The sequence below is a fragment of the Lepidochelys kempii genome, chromosome 11 (assembly GCF_965140265.1).
Source record: "Lepidochelys kempii isolate rLepKem1 chromosome 11, rLepKem1.hap2, whole genome shotgun sequence".
NCBI classification, from domain to species: Eukaryota; Metazoa; Chordata; order Testudines; family Cheloniidae; genus Lepidochelys; species Lepidochelys kempii.
This window is the reverse complement of record NC_133266.1, coordinates 12,208,956-12,229,126: the sequence shown is the minus strand read 5'-3', so window position 1 is coordinate 12,229,126 and position 20,171 is coordinate 12,208,956. Positions and strand designations below refer to the sequence as shown.

General features: G+C 40.6%; 1 protein-coding gene across 11 annotated transcripts in view; it reads right to left on the bottom strand.

The window, feature by feature from the left end:
- KALRN (kalirin RhoGEF kinase) overlaps positions 1 to 20,171 on the bottom strand; it is a 780,132-nt gene that overhangs the window by 255,467 nt on the left and 504,494 nt on the right. For all 11 annotated transcript variants that reach the window (XR_012154196.1, XM_073305138.1, XM_073305143.1 and 8 more), the window contains 3 exons: positions 14,205 to 14,400; positions 10,361 to 10,527; positions 544 to 663 (listed from right to left, as the gene is read on the bottom strand). Coding sequence is in view for 10 of the 11 variants with exons in the window: in XM_073305138.1 (XP_073161239.1) it covers positions 544 to 663; positions 10,361 to 10,527; positions 14,205 to 14,400 (483 nt within the window). In the remaining variant the exon portion in view is untranslated. The remainder of the gene's footprint in view (positions 1 to 543; positions 664 to 10,360; positions 10,528 to 14,204; positions 14,401 to 20,171) is intronic.

The following is a 20,171-nucleotide window of genomic DNA, read 5'->3' as shown; positions in this document are numbered from 1 at the left end:
ACAACAGTTAGGACAAACTTTACTTCTCTATTCTGACAAAACAATATTTTAGGAGAGCTCTTCTTTCCTGAACTTCCCCTGTTCATTCCAAAACAGCAAAATTACGTCAGACAGAGATTTCATCTGAGAGGGTGCTTTAATATTCAGTGATGAATATATTCATAATGGTGGGTCCTGGAAATAATCTACGAATCTTGTTCTCAGAAAGAAACTGACTTTGTGAACTTTTCTTATTTCAAGTTCACTTCCAAGAATGTTGATTGGGTCATAACGTTAGCAAGGGAATGACCAGGATGTGTGTGTCTGGAGTTTTCATGAATGCCACTGTTTACATCTGACAGCAAAAGGACTAGCTATTGATGAGAAATAATTTATGTCACTGTTAAGCTCCTCCTACCGTATGAGGTTAGTGATAAATTGCCTTTTCAAAGATTATTTTTTCTTTTTCTTCAAGCAAACAATGGTTTGATGTATGCCTGAGAGACAGCCCCATCTATACTGTTTATCTGCGAAAGAGAAGCAAAATGTTCCCATTGGTGTTACCTCTATGGCCAGTTGGAATTGCTCATGTTCTCGCTGGAGCTGCTCAGCTTCTGAAAGGGAGCTTGCATTGACTAGGCTGGCATTGAGCATTGATTCCCCATTCCGAATCCAGCCGAGCACCTGTACAGAAAGGATATGTTGAAAGGTTATCTAGATCTGATTGTCCATGCAGTCACATAATCTAGTGATTCAGCCCACCTGAAGAAATGTATTTTGCTTAACATGGTCTGAGTGCAAGTCAATCGGTAGTAGATAAATCCTGGGATAAGGACTGACTTCATTACATAAATAATATTAATTGTCAAAGAGACAAAAGGTCACACTGTAGAAGTTATTGCTTGAAAAATTATAAGACATTGCAGGAGTATTTAGATAGCAAGGAAGTGCCCAGTCTCATCTGAAGTTTTGATTACAAAAGTGAATATTCCTCTGTGTAAATGCCACGGGGCAGAAATGCAAAGGGTAATAGAGCAGAGTTCAAATTAGACAGGCTCTTCCACTGCTTTTTCAAATTCCTGTCCATATTTATGTTTGAAAGGTCACATTTTCACCTTAAAAGCTGCTTTGTTGTACTTACATCTTATTAGCAAATAAAACAGTTCTTAGCGCAGGGGCATGATTCTGATCTCACTTTTAAATGAAATCAGGGTCAGGCCCATTGACTTTAGGAGCCACAGTAGCTAGCAATGTGAGTTCTCACGCCCTGTACTGTATTTTTTCAACCACCAAGCCTCTGGCACAGGATTAGGTGAAAGAGATGGTTTGTCAGGTCTCATGGAGACTCACGGTTTGGATGCTTCTAAGGAACTCTCTTCATATTTGCTGAAACAAAAAATGGGCCCATTTCTACATGAAAGTTTGACTAGTTTTAATCAAAGCATCCCTCTCCCCCCAGTGTGAACACCAAGAAATTTGGAGGAAGGTTAGGTCTGATCTGGATCACAGACGAAGCTCTAGAACTCAGGCTCACCTCTACTATTGTCCATAGCCTTCTCTGAACACATTCTTGATAGCAGTATGCCAACAATTCCTTGACCAGTGTGGACAAACTCTTCTATAGACAAGGGCCCATGGATTTTATAGACAAGGGCCCATGGATTTTATAGACAAGAACCCCCTTTACTCTATAGCATGGGTTTGTAACAGTTTATCCCTGTTTACACTGGGCAGGGATCCATATTAGCAAACACAGAGTTTAAAGATGCTTCTTGATTACATTGTTTCAAAAAGGAGGGTGTCCTGTATCCACAGTAACCCTAGTGACAGAGAACTCTTTTAGACCTGTAGCTATCCCACCTTGAACTGTGATCTCATTGTCATAGTATTCAGCCTTCCAAAAGTTCTCCATTTATCCTTGCTTGTCCTGTTCATTTTTATCTTTCTTGTTTGGACTAGCATGAATCAGGTGGGGCACAATGAAGTATTCCTTCAATTTGCACTTAACAATTGGTCCAGTTCTTCTTGATTTCAATGTGCATTGTTTCTTCTTACACATTTGCAGAGTGCAATTTCCATCTTCATTCTCTAATCTTACTCTGTGATTCTTATTCTGCACTTGTACAGTTTAGCCCCCCGCCTTTCAAAACTGTCCTCCTTGCTCCATAAGTATATTTGCACTTATCTACGAATAATGCAAATATCCTTGATATTCTCTTGGATATCAATTTTCTCAAAAATGTAAGTGAACAATTCCCCCCCCCCCGATCATTATGGGTCCAATCCTGCTACCTTTACTGATGTTGAATAGTATCCTATTCTGCAAGTAGTCCCACAGGTTTCAATAAGGGCTTGAATCAAAGACCACTGAAGTCAAAAGTATCTTTCCATTGGCTTCAATGGCTTCGGATCAGGCTCTTAGATTACTTTTGGAGTAAGGCACACTGTCAGGGTGGCAGAATTCGGCTGTATATATATGTATGACAGATTTACCAGAACATTTTTTTAAAAACCAGTGGAAACGCATTCTGCTATTTTAAAACACTTTGTCCAAAAATAATCACTCAAACTGCACATGTAAGTTCCTGGATGAATTTGCCTACAAGTCTTAGTCCTATTTTCTGTTAATGTAGCTGCAAATTATTGCAAGAAATCCAGCCTTATTTTGCAAATTGTTACATCCAGTTCACAAATGCACGGGAAATCCTTACTGCCCAATCACTTTCACAAATGTAGCTCAAGATCTATACAGCTTTGAAATTCAATAACTTTGGTTTACCATTCTAGATAGCAATTTATCTTTTGTCCCTCTTCCCCCCCCACAGTGATTCATTCAAGTGCCTTAAAGGAACAATTTTTCCTCCTCCCTACATCATACACCACCCTCCTCACAGCCATTTGCCTCCCTCTGGGATAAGGAAATTAGTTGTCCCTAGGAGGAAAAAAGGGAACCAGTCTACACATGTAGCTGACCCTAATTTGTAGAAAATAACATTCTGCTCAAGTCAGCAGTAGGGCAGTCTTGATCTATCAGCTCTCTCTCTTTCAACAGCAGATGCTACTGTTGCCGTGGGAAACACAACAGTGTTTCTGAGAAAAAGGAATGGGATTACCACACAACCATCTTTTTGTCTACGATTTTGTATAATCCCCCAGACCAGTAAGCCCATGTATGACCAACTACACTGTACCAAGAGTTGATACTCTGTCTCTTTTAGGAAGGAATTAACTAAAGGATCACCATAGCTGGACAAGATATGAAGTGACAACAGCATAACCCAGCAAACACTTTCACGTTTTTGCTGAACTGTTGGCTGACCTATGCCTTTGTGATTTTTTTTTAAAAACAGGAGTATTTTCTTTTAGAAAAGCAGTAGCTGAGCATAATCATTCTTTCAAAAAAGTGATCAGAATGTCACAGGGAATTTTAGGAAGCAGCCTTCATTTATCAAACCTTTAAGCTGAAATTTTCTAAAATATTAGATTTAGATGCAGAATTATTTTAGGAATTTGTCTCTCTACATCCAGCTTCAGAAACCTCAGCCTTAAAAGTCAGGTTGGCTGTAAACACAGGGCAATGGACTGGATGACATAATAGGACTTATTTTCTAACATCTGTGGTAATGAGATATCCTCCCTGTACTTGATCTCTCTGTGCAACAGCCACCTTGACCCAATGAAATCAATAATTTGCATCTTAAAGCAGAGTTCTGTTCTTCCGTCTTGTCAATCACGTTATGTTTACACAATGGCTCTGAAAAAACCTACTTTACAAAAATGACAAATGCCTGATCTAGCCCAATAAACACTGGAAACGTAAGTGGTACATCTGTCACTCTGCCTTTTATCTCACTGTCTGAAAGCAGGTGAGCACACATATTATATGTGCTGCAACTAGAAGTAGTTAGCGGGGTTGGGCATGGCATTTCAGCCTTGATTCTTCATTCCCTGCAGTCTGTTGGCTTCATTCAGTGACACTTTTACCAAAATTTTTGGTTAAATTTTCTTCTCATGAAACTGAGGTACTAACAATATTGATGAAAGCCAGGTGTGTACCTACATGGCTTAGGGCAGGCTCTTCCACTCAGCTATTTTGTGAACCTGAGTCTGTTCTGATTGGTCAGGTAAGCCAAAAGGCATCATTTCTGCTCCCTAATTAGAAGAATGCACAAGTACTTAAAGTGCAAATATTCATTAATGTAAATCAGTAAAACTCAATCACTTGTGAAAACCATTTCCATGAGCAAAATGGATTTGATAAAAATTGCAAGTTGAATATTCACAGATGTTTTGCAGTATTCACTGACATCTAGTAGTAACACACTAGTGCTACTCTACCATCTAGTAGCAACACTAGTCTGCACTCTACTTTCCTCTGATATCTGGGTAAGGAAGATTTGGGAAGCAGGAAGAGGAGACAGAAAGGTCAGCTGTATACTGCACATTCTAATCATCCTCTGATCTGTGGATCCTATGGCTCTCCTTAATTTCAGTGGAAACTAAAACTTCATGCAGCTCTGAAAATGTATTATCTAGTCTTCAGAGATTCAAAGCTAGACACTGATCCTGCAAATGTTTACAAGTCATGTTTTTAAAGAGAAGCACATATGTAAATGTTTGCAGGATCAAAGCACTAGTGCTTTAACTCAGTGCCTCACTGGTCCTTTCGGCTTCCCTCCTGTTGATAGTATTTTAACATACTTTTTTGCTGTGTCCATTTGTTTAAAAACAATAACAGCCATCGCCCTCATGGTCGAGTGTCTACTTTTAGCACAACTGATCAATACCAGCTAAATTAATTGCCTATGTCTAAATGCCAACTACTTGGAAATCAATATTTTTTCTGCTGCACCAACTTCTCACAAATACAACTGTCTTTTATGTTGCTCAAGTTAAACAAACAACTAAAATAAACAACTCAGTAATAATGATTACAAGAAATTATTCTAAGCATCTAAGTCAGGCTATAAATCAGAGCTCACTTTATATGCACTATAAAAACACACAGCTTGTTGGAAGTTTACCAGCAATGTAAAACCTTCCATCCTGTACTCACTACCTTCATTTTTCAGTTCAGATTTGTGTATCCTTATATTTCCAGTCAGAAAGCTTCAGCAAGAATTTCTGAGTTTGTAAGTAGTGTAATGAGTAGCCTTGTCATCACCACTCCTAATTGTGATGCTGAATAATTTTTGATGTACTGTAACATTTGCAGTAGTTATTAGAGCTAAGAAGGGAAATCACATCTGATGACACAGGGTTCCAGGTGACTAGAAAGTTAGGAAGGACATTTTTATCCCTATGTACAGTGTTGTATGACCAGCTGCCTAGCATTGGCTGGGGGAAAGGGCAGGGCTTAGCCTTTCTCTGAAGCACCAAGTATGGATTGCTTCGGGAAGGATATGAGAACTGATGGTCTGAACAGGAATGACAAATCCTTTGTTTTGAAGCCTGTTCAATAATTATGTATGTTTCCAATTTAGAGTTAATCATCTTCACCTAAGCATCCTCATTTTTCTCCTTTCCGAAGCTTTGTACAAGTACTCTTTAGTGAAGTTGTTTGTAAGCAAAACTTGCACACAGGATAACTGTGTTAATCAGTATCAAAGGGAAGAACATTTAAGCTATAAAAAATGCGACAGTAATCTTCTAGTAGTGATTAACCTTGCTACTTGGTGTATTACTAAAGTCCTGCTTATCATAGCCCACCTTTTCTCATTTCCTTTCTTCCATCAATACTCATACTGTGTACAGAAGCACATTAGAATCTATCACATGCCCATTCCATCTGCAGGTCCAAAAGGAAAGTGAGGCCCAGTCAAATGCCCTCGGTCTGGTCTGCTTTATCCCATTTGTACCAACATTGCCCGTAAACTGAAAGCTGGAGGCACTCTTGGATCAAAGGGCAGCAACATTCAAACCAGAACTTTGATGGCATCTGCTTTTCTTGCTTCATTTGCTCCTTCCTTTGAATGCCCAGCATCTCCTGGTCCTTCTTTTTAGGGCCTTTTCCCCAGTGCTACCTTCTACCTCCTCTGGCAGGCCTGGTACCTCTCAGCTTCTCTTCTCTACCATCTCTTTCACTTCCCTGTAGTTTATCAGTTTCTCATGATCCAACCCCACCACCTAGTCCACCTGGTTTCACAATCTACCATCCATAATGGCTGCAGAAGTGATAGCATAGTATAAACTCTTCTTTAACAGGGTGCAAGAGGGATTCCCTTCACCCCATGGTAGTTCAGCTCAGCTGGAGTTTCTAGAACTGCCAGTGGTGCTAGGATCTCCTGCTCCATATACTCCAGGAGCTAACTGTGCTCACGAGCGCAAAGCAGGGAAAGGCTCCTTGCACCCTTCCTCCAAGGCCCAGTGAGCAACCATGCAGAGTTAGCCACAAACCTACTCTATAATGTTTGCTGAGAACTCTGATGGCACAAACATATTCACAAATGCTCATCATTGCTTATAGAAATGTACTGTTCTCAGCTTAGACTGTCTAAACTTTTTTTACAAGTAATTTTTCCAGCACTAATATTTATTTTTTGTGTACCTCTAGGAAGCAGAACTTTCATTTGCATATCAAAAGCTTCCTTGAGTACCCACCACAGCCAGGGCAAAAACCAATCACAAAGAGCCTTTTTCTCTGTGTATATGAGTTGTAATTAGGACTGGGAAATGTTTGGAGGTGAACATTTACATATTTTTTATCTGGTTTACAAGACCTGTTCACAAATTGACTCAGATTTACATGGTGCTTAATATTCTTTTAATTAAAATTTTGTATAGATGCTTCTAATATAGCCCCAAGACAATTCTCCGATCACTCTCCTATATTTATAGACTCGTTATTATCTGGGAATGTGCAGGCTAACACTAAGCAATGGCCTTTAAACAGACATTTCCTACAAATTACAGATTTTATCAATTTTGTTGAAGTGGAAATTAAATATTTCTGGAATTAAATAACTGCACCCACCCCAAGTCTCTCCAAAGAGGCCCAATCATTTTCCTTATGACTGAAAAGCAATAACAGTGGAACCCTCTTAGAGCAAAGCCATCTCTCCCCTGCAGAATGATTTCACTGTAAGCAGAAGTTTCACCAGGATTGTAATTACAATGCACTGAAACAATCATCGACTTCTGTTCCAATTGGCTATAAGCAGAGTTTCACTGTTTCTGTGTCCTACTGTAATTAAACATGAAGGCCAAATTCTCCTCAGACTTCCAACTTGAAACTCCACCAATGAGTAAAGAAATTAATGTACAAGAATCTTTATTTTGCAGGTGATTCCCTTGCAGGTGATCTGAGGAGTTTCTTTTAGTATATCAGGGAAGCATCTGCCAGTCTCCAAGCAAGGACACCTCCTGATAGTTATAGCCCAGCTCAAGTCTCTTTTCAGGTTTCCAAAGGCCTTTTAATTCTATTAAACTGAAAAAAGTCAAGACTGGTTGCTTCATGTAGTCCTTTGGGTTACACTCAATTGTCATCAAATCTTTGAAGTGGACACCAAAGCTGGTGGGTTAGAAGGCACACAGGAGGGAAGAACTAACCAGCAACATGAGCTGGAGAGTCGAGAACACTGGGGCAGTGAGGGGAGATTGGGTACATTGGGTACTAAGAAAAGTAAAGTCTTATACCTAGTGAAAGGAAATAAATGCACAAATATAAAAAAGGGGAACAGGAATGGAAAGCCAAACAGCTGCCAGCATTGCATTAAAGGGAATTTCTTTTAATCTCATCTCCTTAATATTATCCTGCTATTATTGCTGCATAAGCCTTCCAAGTTCTATAGTTACAACAGGGAAGGAGAGGCTGGGAGGGTGAGTTGTGGGGGGAGAGGGGACATGTCCTTGAGAAGCTCTCTTCCTTAATATGAAAGATTTTGTGAACCAGTGATCTGTATTATTTCCACTCTGTCTCAGGTCACAGAGCATCACACTTTGAGATGGTCCACTTAAATGGCTCCAAACATGTATCCTCTTAGCATTCAAACCTATGAAGCATGTGATTTAATGCAGAAACCTTTCCTAAATGAGACTTAAATAGATACAGACAGGAAACGGACTTTGGATTTACATGAGCCATTATGTTAAAATGCAAACATATGTACATGTTTCAGAACTCAGCCTAGTTTGCTGTTTCAGCACAATTTTACCAGAGCTACAGTAGGTGTCTGTGGCAACCAAATCTCAATTGACTCTCAAGAGCAAGTGCAATTTGGTAATGAGATGGAGACCATTCATTGTCTTAAGTGCTCTAAAAAGTGAAGGAAATTTGGACCAGACCAGCGATGAACAACACGCCAAAATCAATATATTTTCCAATTTCACTAAGTGGTTATGAATATGACTCATCCCCAGGAAACCAAATACAGCCACCTTATGATAGGGCACAGATATATTTCAATTTGGCTCTTTTCAGGGGAAACTAGCTACAATAATTGACAGGTTAATAAGGAATAGGTTTTTTAGTATTCAGCTGAACAAATACAATGATTCTTAGCCATAGGGTTGCTGAAGGTTATAGAGTAATGAAGGCTTTGACGGTTCAAATACTGTTAAGGAAACACTAATTCAAAGCAGCTATTTGTGTTCCTCTTGCAGGAGTTAGACAGTTCAGTCTTATCACTTACATTTTTAAATGTCTGCTTTGTAGAATATTCTAAGACACAAGCCTGTGAATGAAATTAACCAATCCTTGCTTCTGAGACCCACAGCTTTAGTTATCCAGAGTGCAGCCATCACTGTATTTCTCAAAAAACAATGCTATAATAATGGGCCTGATCCAACCCCTTTCTAAAGTTAAGAGAAAGACTCACATTTACTTTACTGGGATTTGGACTGGGCCCAATAATAACAACATATATTTCTAGAATTTCTGTTGGGTCTGGTACTCTATGTTCTAAACCAGTGCTGCTGTGCGCTATTAAATAGCCACCGGGTTTCATTTCAGAATTGGCTACATTGCAGTAAGTGAAATGCTTGTTGTAAATATAGTGTGTGAAATATTTGAAATAATTATAGAAAGAAAGACACTTTATAAACAAAGATATTATTAAAATATAGAGCCTTCCATTCAGAAGGGTTCCAAAGCACTTTATAAATTCCACACACTTTATACCGCCACCGAAATGCCAGGTGACTATATTTTCAAAATTAAAAACTAGGAGACTTTTCTGTTGACATTTTTGAAGGTGCAAACAACTCATACAAAAGTGCACTTTTTTTTTTTAACATGCACTAATGTCGCAAATGCCAGCTTCTGACTCAGCAGCCCCAAGTACATATTTCTCAGAGTGAAGGATTTTTGCCGGTAATGTAATGTTCTGAACCAGTTTCTCATGAAACATTGAACAAGTGCAAACATTCACTTGTTGCAAAAGAACAGCTTTGATAGAGTCTATATTCATTTGACTTTTCTCTGCACTCCAAACACTGAACCCTTGTTCCACTGAACTCTTTTTTTCCTGGTAAACATAGAGCATCTTTTACTCCCTAAAGTAATGTTATGAACAAACATTCGTAATTATTTAAAAAAAAACAAAAACAGCAAACATTTTCACTGATGAAATGAAAAACTGGGATATTTCAAGTGATCAGAAAGACATACCCGGGGCATCCTATGAAAAACCCAGATTGTCCCATTAAATTAGGACATATAGTCATTTCACTATAATGCAGCCACCTCTGGAGTGAAAAATTGCAGCTCTGAGGCACCATGAAACTGCACAGGACAGCAAGTGAAGAAATATTACACGTCCAAATGAAGCTACTGGGAAATTTAGGTAGGCAAAGCACAACTAACTGAGCTTTAATGTAATTGGGACTAGCAGACTAACACCCTAAAATTGTGAGATCCTAGGTTAAAGACTACAAATAGTCAGGGTTCTACATCTTAACCAAAGATGATAACCTTGGTCGAGCTCCCCACAGATCAGTAATCATGCAAAAAATTAAGTAAGGAGGCCAAACTAGAGTGGAGTCAGCTTTAGACCTGGGCATTGAGATATCCATAATGAGACCAATGCTTTCAGTTTGTACCCCACATCCTCATATTCCCAGAGGACATTCTGTTCTGAAGCACACTCCAATTTAAAAGCTATGGGGTCAGTTTTGCAAGGATGGTGAACATAACTCCCATAAATATTCATGGGGTCTTGCACATGCACAGAACATGGAACAGACTCCTCAGTTACTTGTAAAGGGTCATTTTGGAACCCGTGAATAGATCAAGTACTGCTAAAGAAAAGGATTAACACTCCATACGCCTAAAGGGAGGCAATTTGGCAGAAATGGTTTTAACAGCCTGCGCATACTGTAATTGCTTTCAAGACACGTTTAAGCTATCACAAAATGGTTTAATGGCTGTGGAAGAAAGCCTGACCTGCTTGACCTCAGCCTGTAGGTGCCGGAGCTGTAGGCACTGCTCTAGCCGTTTGTGAGTCTGATCGGCGTTAAGCTCTAGCTCATGCTGTTTCTCATGAAGGAACTCCAGCAGCTCTTGCACTTGTGTCGCAAGATCAATGTCCTTTTCGCAGATTAGTTCAATGCCTACAACAAAATGACAGAGAGAGAGAGAGAGAGAGAGAGAGAGAATTTCATTTATTTGCAATTCCTTTTGCAGTACAATTCTAACACCTGTCACATTGATTTGAACCTCTCTTGATTCTTGGTAAACCCTCTCACAAACAACATATGGTTTACCCTGATGCACATGTTTGTTGAATGCTATGACTGTATTGTCCTATCACTGTGTGTACCAATAAAATGACATTTCTATGTTAATTGCTCCTTGTTTTGCTCATCTGAAACTGTCCATACGGAGATGATTTGACTACAGTTTTGGTGATGTGGAACTGGGAATTTTAAAAAATACTTTATGAATTTTAACAAATCAAAGACTAAAATACTCCCTCAGCCTTATGTTATTTCATTAATCAATATCATATAAACACATTCTTTCTTTGATTATAGAAAGAAAGAAAGAAAGAAAGAAAGAAAGAAAGAAAGAAAGAAAGAAAGAAAGAAAGAAAGAAAGAAAGAAAGAAAGAAAGAAAGATCAATTCCTGTCCTCAATTTAAGATGGTGGATGGGCTGGGAGCCCACAATGTGGAGTGTGCCTAAAGTCCTTCTGGGTCCTAAGGGGACCATTAACACTCTTGTAATTTACTATCCTTTAGGCTGTTCTCAATTATGCCATGTGTCAAATCATTCCCAAACCAACTCTAGAACTGGAAGCCTGAAAAGGTGGCTTAGTGCCCCCTTCCCCAATCCTTCAAAGTCCGGCACTGAATATGCTCTACTGGAACAAAGGATCTGGCTCACTGTGTAACAGTCCCAAGAAAAACAATGCAGAGCAGTATATTGTCCTCTTTGACATGCAACCTCACCAGTGCAACTGACAGACTTTGGCCAGAGTCTTTATTTGACATTCCACACTACTGTAATCCATGTAATCATAAATCAGTCAGGACCTGATCCTTCTCCCATTGAAGTTATTTAGAATTTTGTTATTGGCTTCAACAGAAGCAGGATCCTAATAATTATAATAATCAGATTCAAGTAAGTGTGAGAAACCACTGCGCTGTTCTCCCCCCCCCCCCCCCACTCCCTGCAGCGGACAGCTGTTGTACAGGGAGCAGGGAAATTATGTTTAGAGGCATTTCATGTGAAGCACCGTTTTTATGTCCCAGAGTTCCATGACTGTCACCCTCTGTCACAGTGATATCCTCCGAGGGCAGGATTAGAAACCAAAGCAACCCAGTGTCAGCCCCACCTTGTCTCTTCCAGTCTCTGGTTTTATCATGAAAGCCACATCGGAGTAAAACTGATTGGCTGATTCTCTTTCCCAGCCAAAACAAAACAGCTTCTTCATTACCAAATAAGGTGGAATGGCCCCAGGCTTCACATTTAGGGTCTGGAAATTTAATTTATGCTCCCATTCTTGGGAGTGAAGTTCCTTCTAACTGCCAGGCATCGTGCATATTTGTTATAATTAGTCTGCATATGGTACTGTGTCCTTAGGACATTGCTGGTGTTTTGTATGCTTGACTTCACCCTGCCTATTTGATATTAAACTCACAGTTTTCCATCATGCACACTCGACTGATGTAGTTTTGACTGTGCTAACTCATCATCAGCAACCAGTAAACTGCCTAGGATGTTATTCAAGGGCAGACTGCTCTCCCAGTGATGAATGATTTGCCCTTTCTTGCTTGCCACATGTCACACAGATTTATGCCACATTGCCAGCATATGCAACAAGAGAGCTCGTTCTTCTCAAAGGTGGATTTGTAAAATAGAAAGCATTTTTACGTTGTGTTTTTGGAATAATTTCACACATAAACGTCCTCACCTGGAGGTTTGTGATATGTAAGCACAACTGTTTTTTCAATAAACTGAACGCAGTTTCTGTTTTCTTCAATCATCTCATTACTGAAGGGGATTTCAACAGACTGGTATTGAGTGGAGCATGCTCTTAAACAGGTTTATTAAAAAGAGTAGCCACAAGTACAACAACATAAATACACCACAGCTCTCAGTTATACTGGCATAAATCTAGAGAAACAGCACGGAAGTGACCAGATTTACTCTGAATTTATGCTGGTGTAACTGAGAGCATAATTTGGTGCATTGTACAATCTGCCTACCTATGTATCTTTTCTTCTATCACTTGGATAACTACAGACCTTTTAAATTATACACATTTATATAAGGCGTGATTCAAAGTACAGTGAAGTCAATGAAAAGACTACCATTGACTTCAACAGGCTTTGGATCAGGCCTATATTATGCATCACATTTTGCCTATGTTTTAACCAATTAGGATATTATAAAAAGCCTAATTTGCCAAAATAAGATGAAATCTGAAAAAAATCCACCCACATAGTCCATTGATAATTTTAAGAAAAGGCCACTCTGTTTGCATGGATGCCAGAAGTCAAATTTCTGACTTGACTTCCAATTTTTAAATAAGTAGTTATGCTAACTAGCACAACTACTGCCCAAATTCTATTAGTGGTAGCAACATAATCAGGTCTTAACTAAATCACTGAATAACCTTAGGTTTCAGAGTAACAGCCGTGTTAGTCTGTATTCGCAAAAAGAAAAGGAGTACTTGTGGCACCTTAGAGACTAACCAATTTATTTGAGCATGAGCTTTCGTGAGCTACAGCTCACTTCATCAGATGCATGCCGTGGAAACTGCAGCAGACTTTATATATACACAGAGAATATGAAAAAATACCTCCTCCCACCCCATTGTCCAGCTGGTAATAGCTTATCTAAAGTGATCATCAGGTGGGCCATTTCCAGCACAAATCCAGGTTTTCTCACCCTCCACCCCCCCACACAAATTCACTCTCCTGCTGGTGATAGCCCATCCAAAGTGACAACTCTTTACACAATGTGCATGATAATAAAGTTGGGCCATTTCCTGCACAAATCCAGGTTCTCTCACCCCCCTCCCAAAAACCACACACACAAACTCACTATCCTGCTGGTAATAGCTCATGTGAGTAGACGCTGTGCAAGCTTCCACATATGGTTCACCCAATGTACCTGGTTTCCTACCCTGCAACATTCTCTCTTAGTTGCTACTGAGCTTCTGTTAACCTGAGCTTGCTGAATTATGCTGACTATTGCCAGAATGTATCTTGGGGTGAAATGTTTGCAAGAGAATGGGAGGAGACCAAGAAAATCAGTTTTGTTTGTATCCTGAGCAGTCCTTCTTATCTTAATTAAAGGGGGTGGGGGAATTGCTCTGTGTGCCTTTCAAGGCATGTGAGAAGATTTAAGCATCTCACAAGTAATTATAGCCTCTGGGACAGTATGCAGAGATTAATCTGAATGATTATTTTCCCCGGGTGAGAATGCAAAAATCAGGATTTTACAGTACTCACTGGAAACCTGAACCTTTTGCTGAGAAGCAGGATATAAGATACAAAGCAACTTCTCTACCAATATGCTTCAAGACTGCTGTTTAGGAGCACATGCCAGGGAGCTTTTTCCAACCAAGTGCTTATCTTAACTTCCAAGTGGACACTGCAAGTAAAATTCCAACATCTTATGCCCTGTTCATACTGAAAACAATGTACATTCCAATACTTCTTTGAAGGAAGAATATCCAGTTACCAGCCAGTTACCTGGCTAGGACTCTGTTCACAGATTGTGTGTTTTCTTTTGTATTTTTGTAAATGGATGCCCATTAAGCAAAGTGTCCTGCTCACCTGAAGCCTGGACTTCCATGATGTACTGGTGCAAATCTTGCCCTTGCTGGATAACCTCAAAGGTCATGTTGTTCATGGCCAGTTTCCGTTCGGTGTGGCGCTGCAAGCGCTGCTCAGCCAGAGTGAGGTCCTCGGTATTGAAATCATTCATTTGTCTCAGCAAATCTTCATTCCAGGCATCTAACTCTGCTGTTACCTTCAAAGAAAAAAAGCCACATATTGTATGCACTAGAAGCCAACAAAAGATTACTCCAAAACAGTATTTGGATCATCGTAATACTCCACACTTAGGGTTTGATCCTAAGCCCCTTGAAATCAAGGGGAGTCTTCCTGTTGACTTCCATGGGCTTTGGAACAGGCCCTTGGCATGGCACTTTTCTTCTGTGGATCTCAAAGCTTTGAAAAAGGTGGGTGAGTACTGTTACACCATTTACAGGCCGGGAAAATACAGCACAGAAGTGGCTTGTTCAACGTCACACCAAGCCAGTAGCAGAGTTAGGTACAGAACCACAGTTCCCAGCTCTAACCTCTACACCAATATCGAGCAGTAATTAGGAGAGGTTGGCTAACTTTGCTTCCTTTGTTCTGTGTTCTCTGTTTCTTCATTATAACAATTGGCCGGATTAATCTACTATTATTATTTTTACTGTGTTATTGCCCAATAGTACCAAGACAGTAAATGGGTCCAATAGCATTAGCCTCTGCAGAATCACACTTGCAACTAGATACAAACAAGTGAGCATAAAAAGCAGTAGGAGGAAATGAAGAACAGGGACAAAGGTAACGATAATCAAATCGTGCTGTTAAGTTAGACATCTAAATCCGTATTTAGGTACCTATGTGAAAGATGCCCCATTTTCAGAGATGCTGAGCCTCAGTTCTCACTGAAATCAATGGGATTTGTGGTTTCCTAAATATATACTTAGGTGATTAACTTTTGAAACCCACTTTTGAAAATTTTGGTGTCTTATCCCATGGTCACAAAGCAAACCAAGGGCACAGAACCAAGGATTTCTGGCTCCAAGTCCTTACATGTTGTTTTGGATGGGGATTTAAAAGACACAGTTTTAAATTCAAAATGAGAACACAAGCCCAGAAACCTTTTTTAGACTCTTCTTTGAAAAAAGCAGAAACACAGATTTGTTCACCCCAGGTAATCTGTGACCATTTTACAAACCTGGGACTGAAGTCGCAGGGTGAAAGGCAGAGCACAGGAGATCCTGAGGGTGTTCCATTTTTATTCTGATTATTCCTTTGTCCATTCCACTCAATTAACTTTAAATAATAACTATCTCTGTTTACAGTCCCTTTGGTGCCATTCCTGATTCCCGTGGCCTATGATTCACTCACACTTCTCAGTTAATTGGAGTCTCTGGAATGTGGTGGCTTATTGGCAGATTTTCGAACAATTACCAAGCCCTAGAGAGATGGTCATGGTGGAAATCAGAGAAGGAGCTCGGTAGAAAATTAGAAAGGGTTTTAAAGAGAGAGCCTCTACTGACAGCTAGAAGGACTAAGGCTGACTTGACCTCATTTTAAGCTATAGACAGCACAATGAATATCTACAGTTTAAAGTGAGAATGGATTTCCACTATTAATGACTATAGTACTTGAGGTTCCATATGAAGCCTGTTTTGCTTGCATGTGTTGGTAGAATGGCATATAATTTTACTGGATCAGAAGGAGGTTTAATTTTTGTTAGTTATTAAGAATATTGCCAGTCATAGTTCATTGCATTGATTGTCAGGCTGCTAAAACATAGTCATTTGAAAATGTATAATAGAGTTAATCAAAGTACTGCCCAGTTTCCTGTAGATGCGAATACATTCTTGTGCACCTGCTTTAGGGAAACTACCTAAATGCACTTATGAATAATAGTTACAGAGAGGAATCAGAAATCCAATAATATGTCACATCTGATTTCTCTTACAAATTCCATATTTAGGATAGTGGAGATTCTGTTCTACTGTGGAGAAAGTATCTCTCCATCCTGTGGCTGTCTATGCACAGTGTTGAATGCAGTGTTGATGTTGGCATGTTGATCTCAGGATATTAGAGGGATACAGTGTGAGAGGTAATATCTCTTTGTGATGGGGTTCCCGGGGTGCAACCTGGATTGTGGGACTACTGAACCCTCTGTCCCACCAACCTGGGTTTCCCTCTCACTCTGTGATGCTGTTGCCAAGCCACAAACATCTGACAGGTCCTGCACTTACACAGACATCCACAAGCAGGGACATCCCCAGCTCCCCAGCCTTGCACCCAGAACTGTACTGTTTTGCCCTGGTCAGAAGCCTGATCAGTGTAAGTTCATTACCCAGTCCGCCACTGCCTTGATGTAGAGAGGAGACATACTCGCCTTTGTAAACTGAGCTGAGATTTTCCAAGCACCCCTACCAAAATACACTGTTTTAGGTAAAATATAAAAAAGATAGATTTTAAGTGATTAAAAGTAATGTGTAGAGATTAAAGTTGGTTACCTAAGAAATACAATTAAATTCACAATTTGAGTTCTATAAACTAAATAGGATTTGAATCAAGCAATGTCTCACCCTGAGAGATGATACAAACAGTTCACAGATCTTCAGTACGGAGGCTGGACCTGCCTTCCAGCCTGGGACCACCCTCCCACAGTTCAAAGTCTTTGTTCTCTAGACGTGTTTCCAGGTGTTGATTTGGGGGTAGGAGGGGAAGTGAGGCCAAGTCATGATGTCATTTCACCTCTTCATAGTTTCTTACAGCTTGCTGGAAAGATCTTTTACTATGACATGCTAGTCTCCATTGTATATGCGCTCTCTCTGAGATGGTGGTTGGGAGAGTGGATTCCCTTCAGTGGGCCATCAGTGCACCTGGCTATTCCACCGTTGTACCAGAAAGGCTGGTTGTGGGTGTTCTCAACCTCACAATACATTTCAGTAACACACACACAACAAAACTTCATAACTTCCTGTACAATGATAGCACATACAATCTCACAGGTCATTGGTGTTCAACAGATCAAGGCTGTTAAAATGATACCTCACAAGGCAAACTTTGTACAAAACATATAATTATATGACAGTGGTGAATATGGGGATTCTAGAGTGCTGCTTTGAGGTACAGAGTGCCTCTGGAGACAAGCTTTTATTGGAGACAAGCTTTCAAGCTTACACAAAGCTCTTCTTCCAAGCTCTGCGTAAGCTCGAAAGCTTGTCTTTCACCACCAGACGTTGGTCCAATAAAAGATATTACCTCACCCATTTTATCTCTAATATTCTTCCATGGCAAGAAAAAAATCTATATAGGTCTCTCACAGGGTTAATTTGTCAAGTAAGATGGAATATGTGACATTGAACAGGCAAACAGCAGAAGAGTGGGCAGGGTAGAGTCAAGGTGGGGAGTGAGGGAAGGTCATATAGAGGCAATGAAGGAGCTGGGCAGAGCCTGGACATGAAGACAGGGAGTACATGGAAGGAGATGGTGATGAAGGTCTAACATAGCCAGAGCAGAGGGAGAGGAAGATTGCTTAGTAGTTGGCTAGACTGAAGAGAGGAGAGTCAGGGAGGCTGCTGAGGAGGTGTTTACAGCAATCCAGGGGAGACAGAACCATGGCATGACCCAGGGTTTTGGCAGTGGAAATGGAGAGCAAGCGGATCTCAGCTCCAGCACTCAGCTCACCAGAGGAGTGCAGAGTAGATTAGTAGAGCAGATCATAGAATGACATCTATTTAGTGCACCTAAGAGCAGAACGTTGCCAGCAGACTGATGTGGATGGCAGGAGCAGGAAGGGAGAATGAAGCTGTCACTTTTATGAATCCTACACCTGCAGAAAGCTCCCTGTTCCTGTCTCTCAGACTGCAAGACAGGCTTCAGTGTGGGGTGGCTCTGAAGGTATCACAATACATTCCTCCTGTTTTTGATAATATGCAGAGATGCCACACTGGATGGGTTGATAGTGGGTATATGGACGATGTCATTGCAATGATTGTGCTCTGATGCTTTGGATTCTGAATCCCAAAATATAAAAAACTGAACATGTCTCTAAAAGACAGCTTCGAGCCTCGCTTTCCAGGTGAAAATGTAAGGACATCCAATATGATGTATGTGAAAAAATAAAAGCTCTACAAGTAGGAGTGGCTGGAATCTTTTTTATGATGCCTATTATGTAATTCATATTTTATGAGCCAAGATCTCTGGAACCTGATTTTGAACAAAGAATCCTCATTTCTGAGTGTCAACTATACAGATCTATCTGTACAAAGCCATAAAAATCCTGTATCTCTGAGCAGACAGCTAATTCATGTGAAAGACTCTGCTAATGTTATAAACTTGGAAAGTGACACTCAAGTGAGTTATAAATAACAGTGAAGTGAGTTACTGCCTGACAGAAGACTTTTGTTCCTTTCCAAATTCATGTTAAGCCCGAAGAGCCAAGAAGTGAAATCAAAGCTGCAAGATTTGATAGGAGGAAAAATAGAGCCAACGAAATGGTAAAGGTGGAAAACGAAATTCAGCACATAGCAGACTTTAGTGACCCAGGGACCTTTCATAGTATAAGACAAGACTAAAGAACCAAATTCTGTCCTTCTGTCCACAGTGAGCATCTGCTGTGAATCTCCAAGGGCAGAAATAGAAAAGAACATGGACTGCATGCGACTGTAAAATCCGCACAGAATGGATTCTGGGTGGCGCTTTGCAGACACACACCAGGAAAGTGGATGGCAGAATCACTGGGAAGAATCTGGCAGCTACTTTATAGGACCACCTGCAAAGTCTTGGAGAAGCTTCCCTGCAGAGAAAGGCCTATGGGATCCGTAGGGTGGTCAGAGGCATGTACTAGCCCTGACCCTGGCAATGGTCTCTATGCGCACACACCTGTTCAGACTATTCCTGCTTTTAGTGGTAAATGATTGTGGAAGGGGAATAGGCAGCATGACCAGGGCAGAGCATGTTTCTGAGGGACAGCACCTCACAACCCTTTATTTGTAGAACAGTGTCATTCATTTCCATCACAGCTATAAGCCTTTTCATGACTGGTGCTAAAATACAGGACAAAGCACATTTTATAGATATTAGTTGGGGATAACGTTCAGTGATATAACATATGCTTCATACATGTGAGCCCCTCAGTTCAATACTCAGCACCTCCACTAATGTCTCTCAACAAGGGTCAAATGGTTCTCTGTCTCTTTCAGCCTGACCTTCTGACAATAATGTCCTTTTAATGTAACAGTTACTATGTTCACATCATGTGAAAGATCCCTGGCTTAAAACTGGGAAGAAATATTGCTTTTGTATTCTCAAGTTCAGGGATCAGCAACCTTTGGCCCGCGGCCCACCAGGGTAAGCCCCCTGGTGAGCCCAGATGGTTTGTTTACCTGCCGTGTCTGCAGGGTCAGCAGATTGCAGCTCCCACTGGACGCGGTTTGCCGTTCCAGGCCAATGGGGGCTGGGGGAAGTGGTGCGGCTCAAGGGATGTGCTGACCACCGCTTCCCGCAGCCCTCATCGGTCTGGAGTAGTGAACTGCGGCCAGTGGGAGCTGTGATCAGCCGAACCTGCGGACGCGGCAGGTAAACAAACCGGCTGGGCTCACCAGGGGGCTTACCGTGGCGGGCCTCGGGCCAAAGGTTGCCGATCCCTGCTCTAGTTCAAACACAGGTTATTGGGCTGGATGCAGAAACCACTGGATGAAGTTCTTTGGCCTGTGTTATGAAGGAGATCAGGCTAGATGATCATAATAGTCCCTTTCTGTCTTGAAATCTACATTGATTTGATAAAATAATGTGGGCTATCAGGCACCAAATAGGGTAGGTCCCTTAAATAAAAGGAGGACTATCAACCAAGAGTAATTAATGAAGCTGCTATAAATCAGAATCCATTGTCACTGGGGTATCTGAAAGCTTTCAGTAGTCTGTTATGCCTGTTTCCAGTTGCCAGTCACAATTTGGAATCGATATACTTAGTCAAAAAGCAGATCAAATATCCAC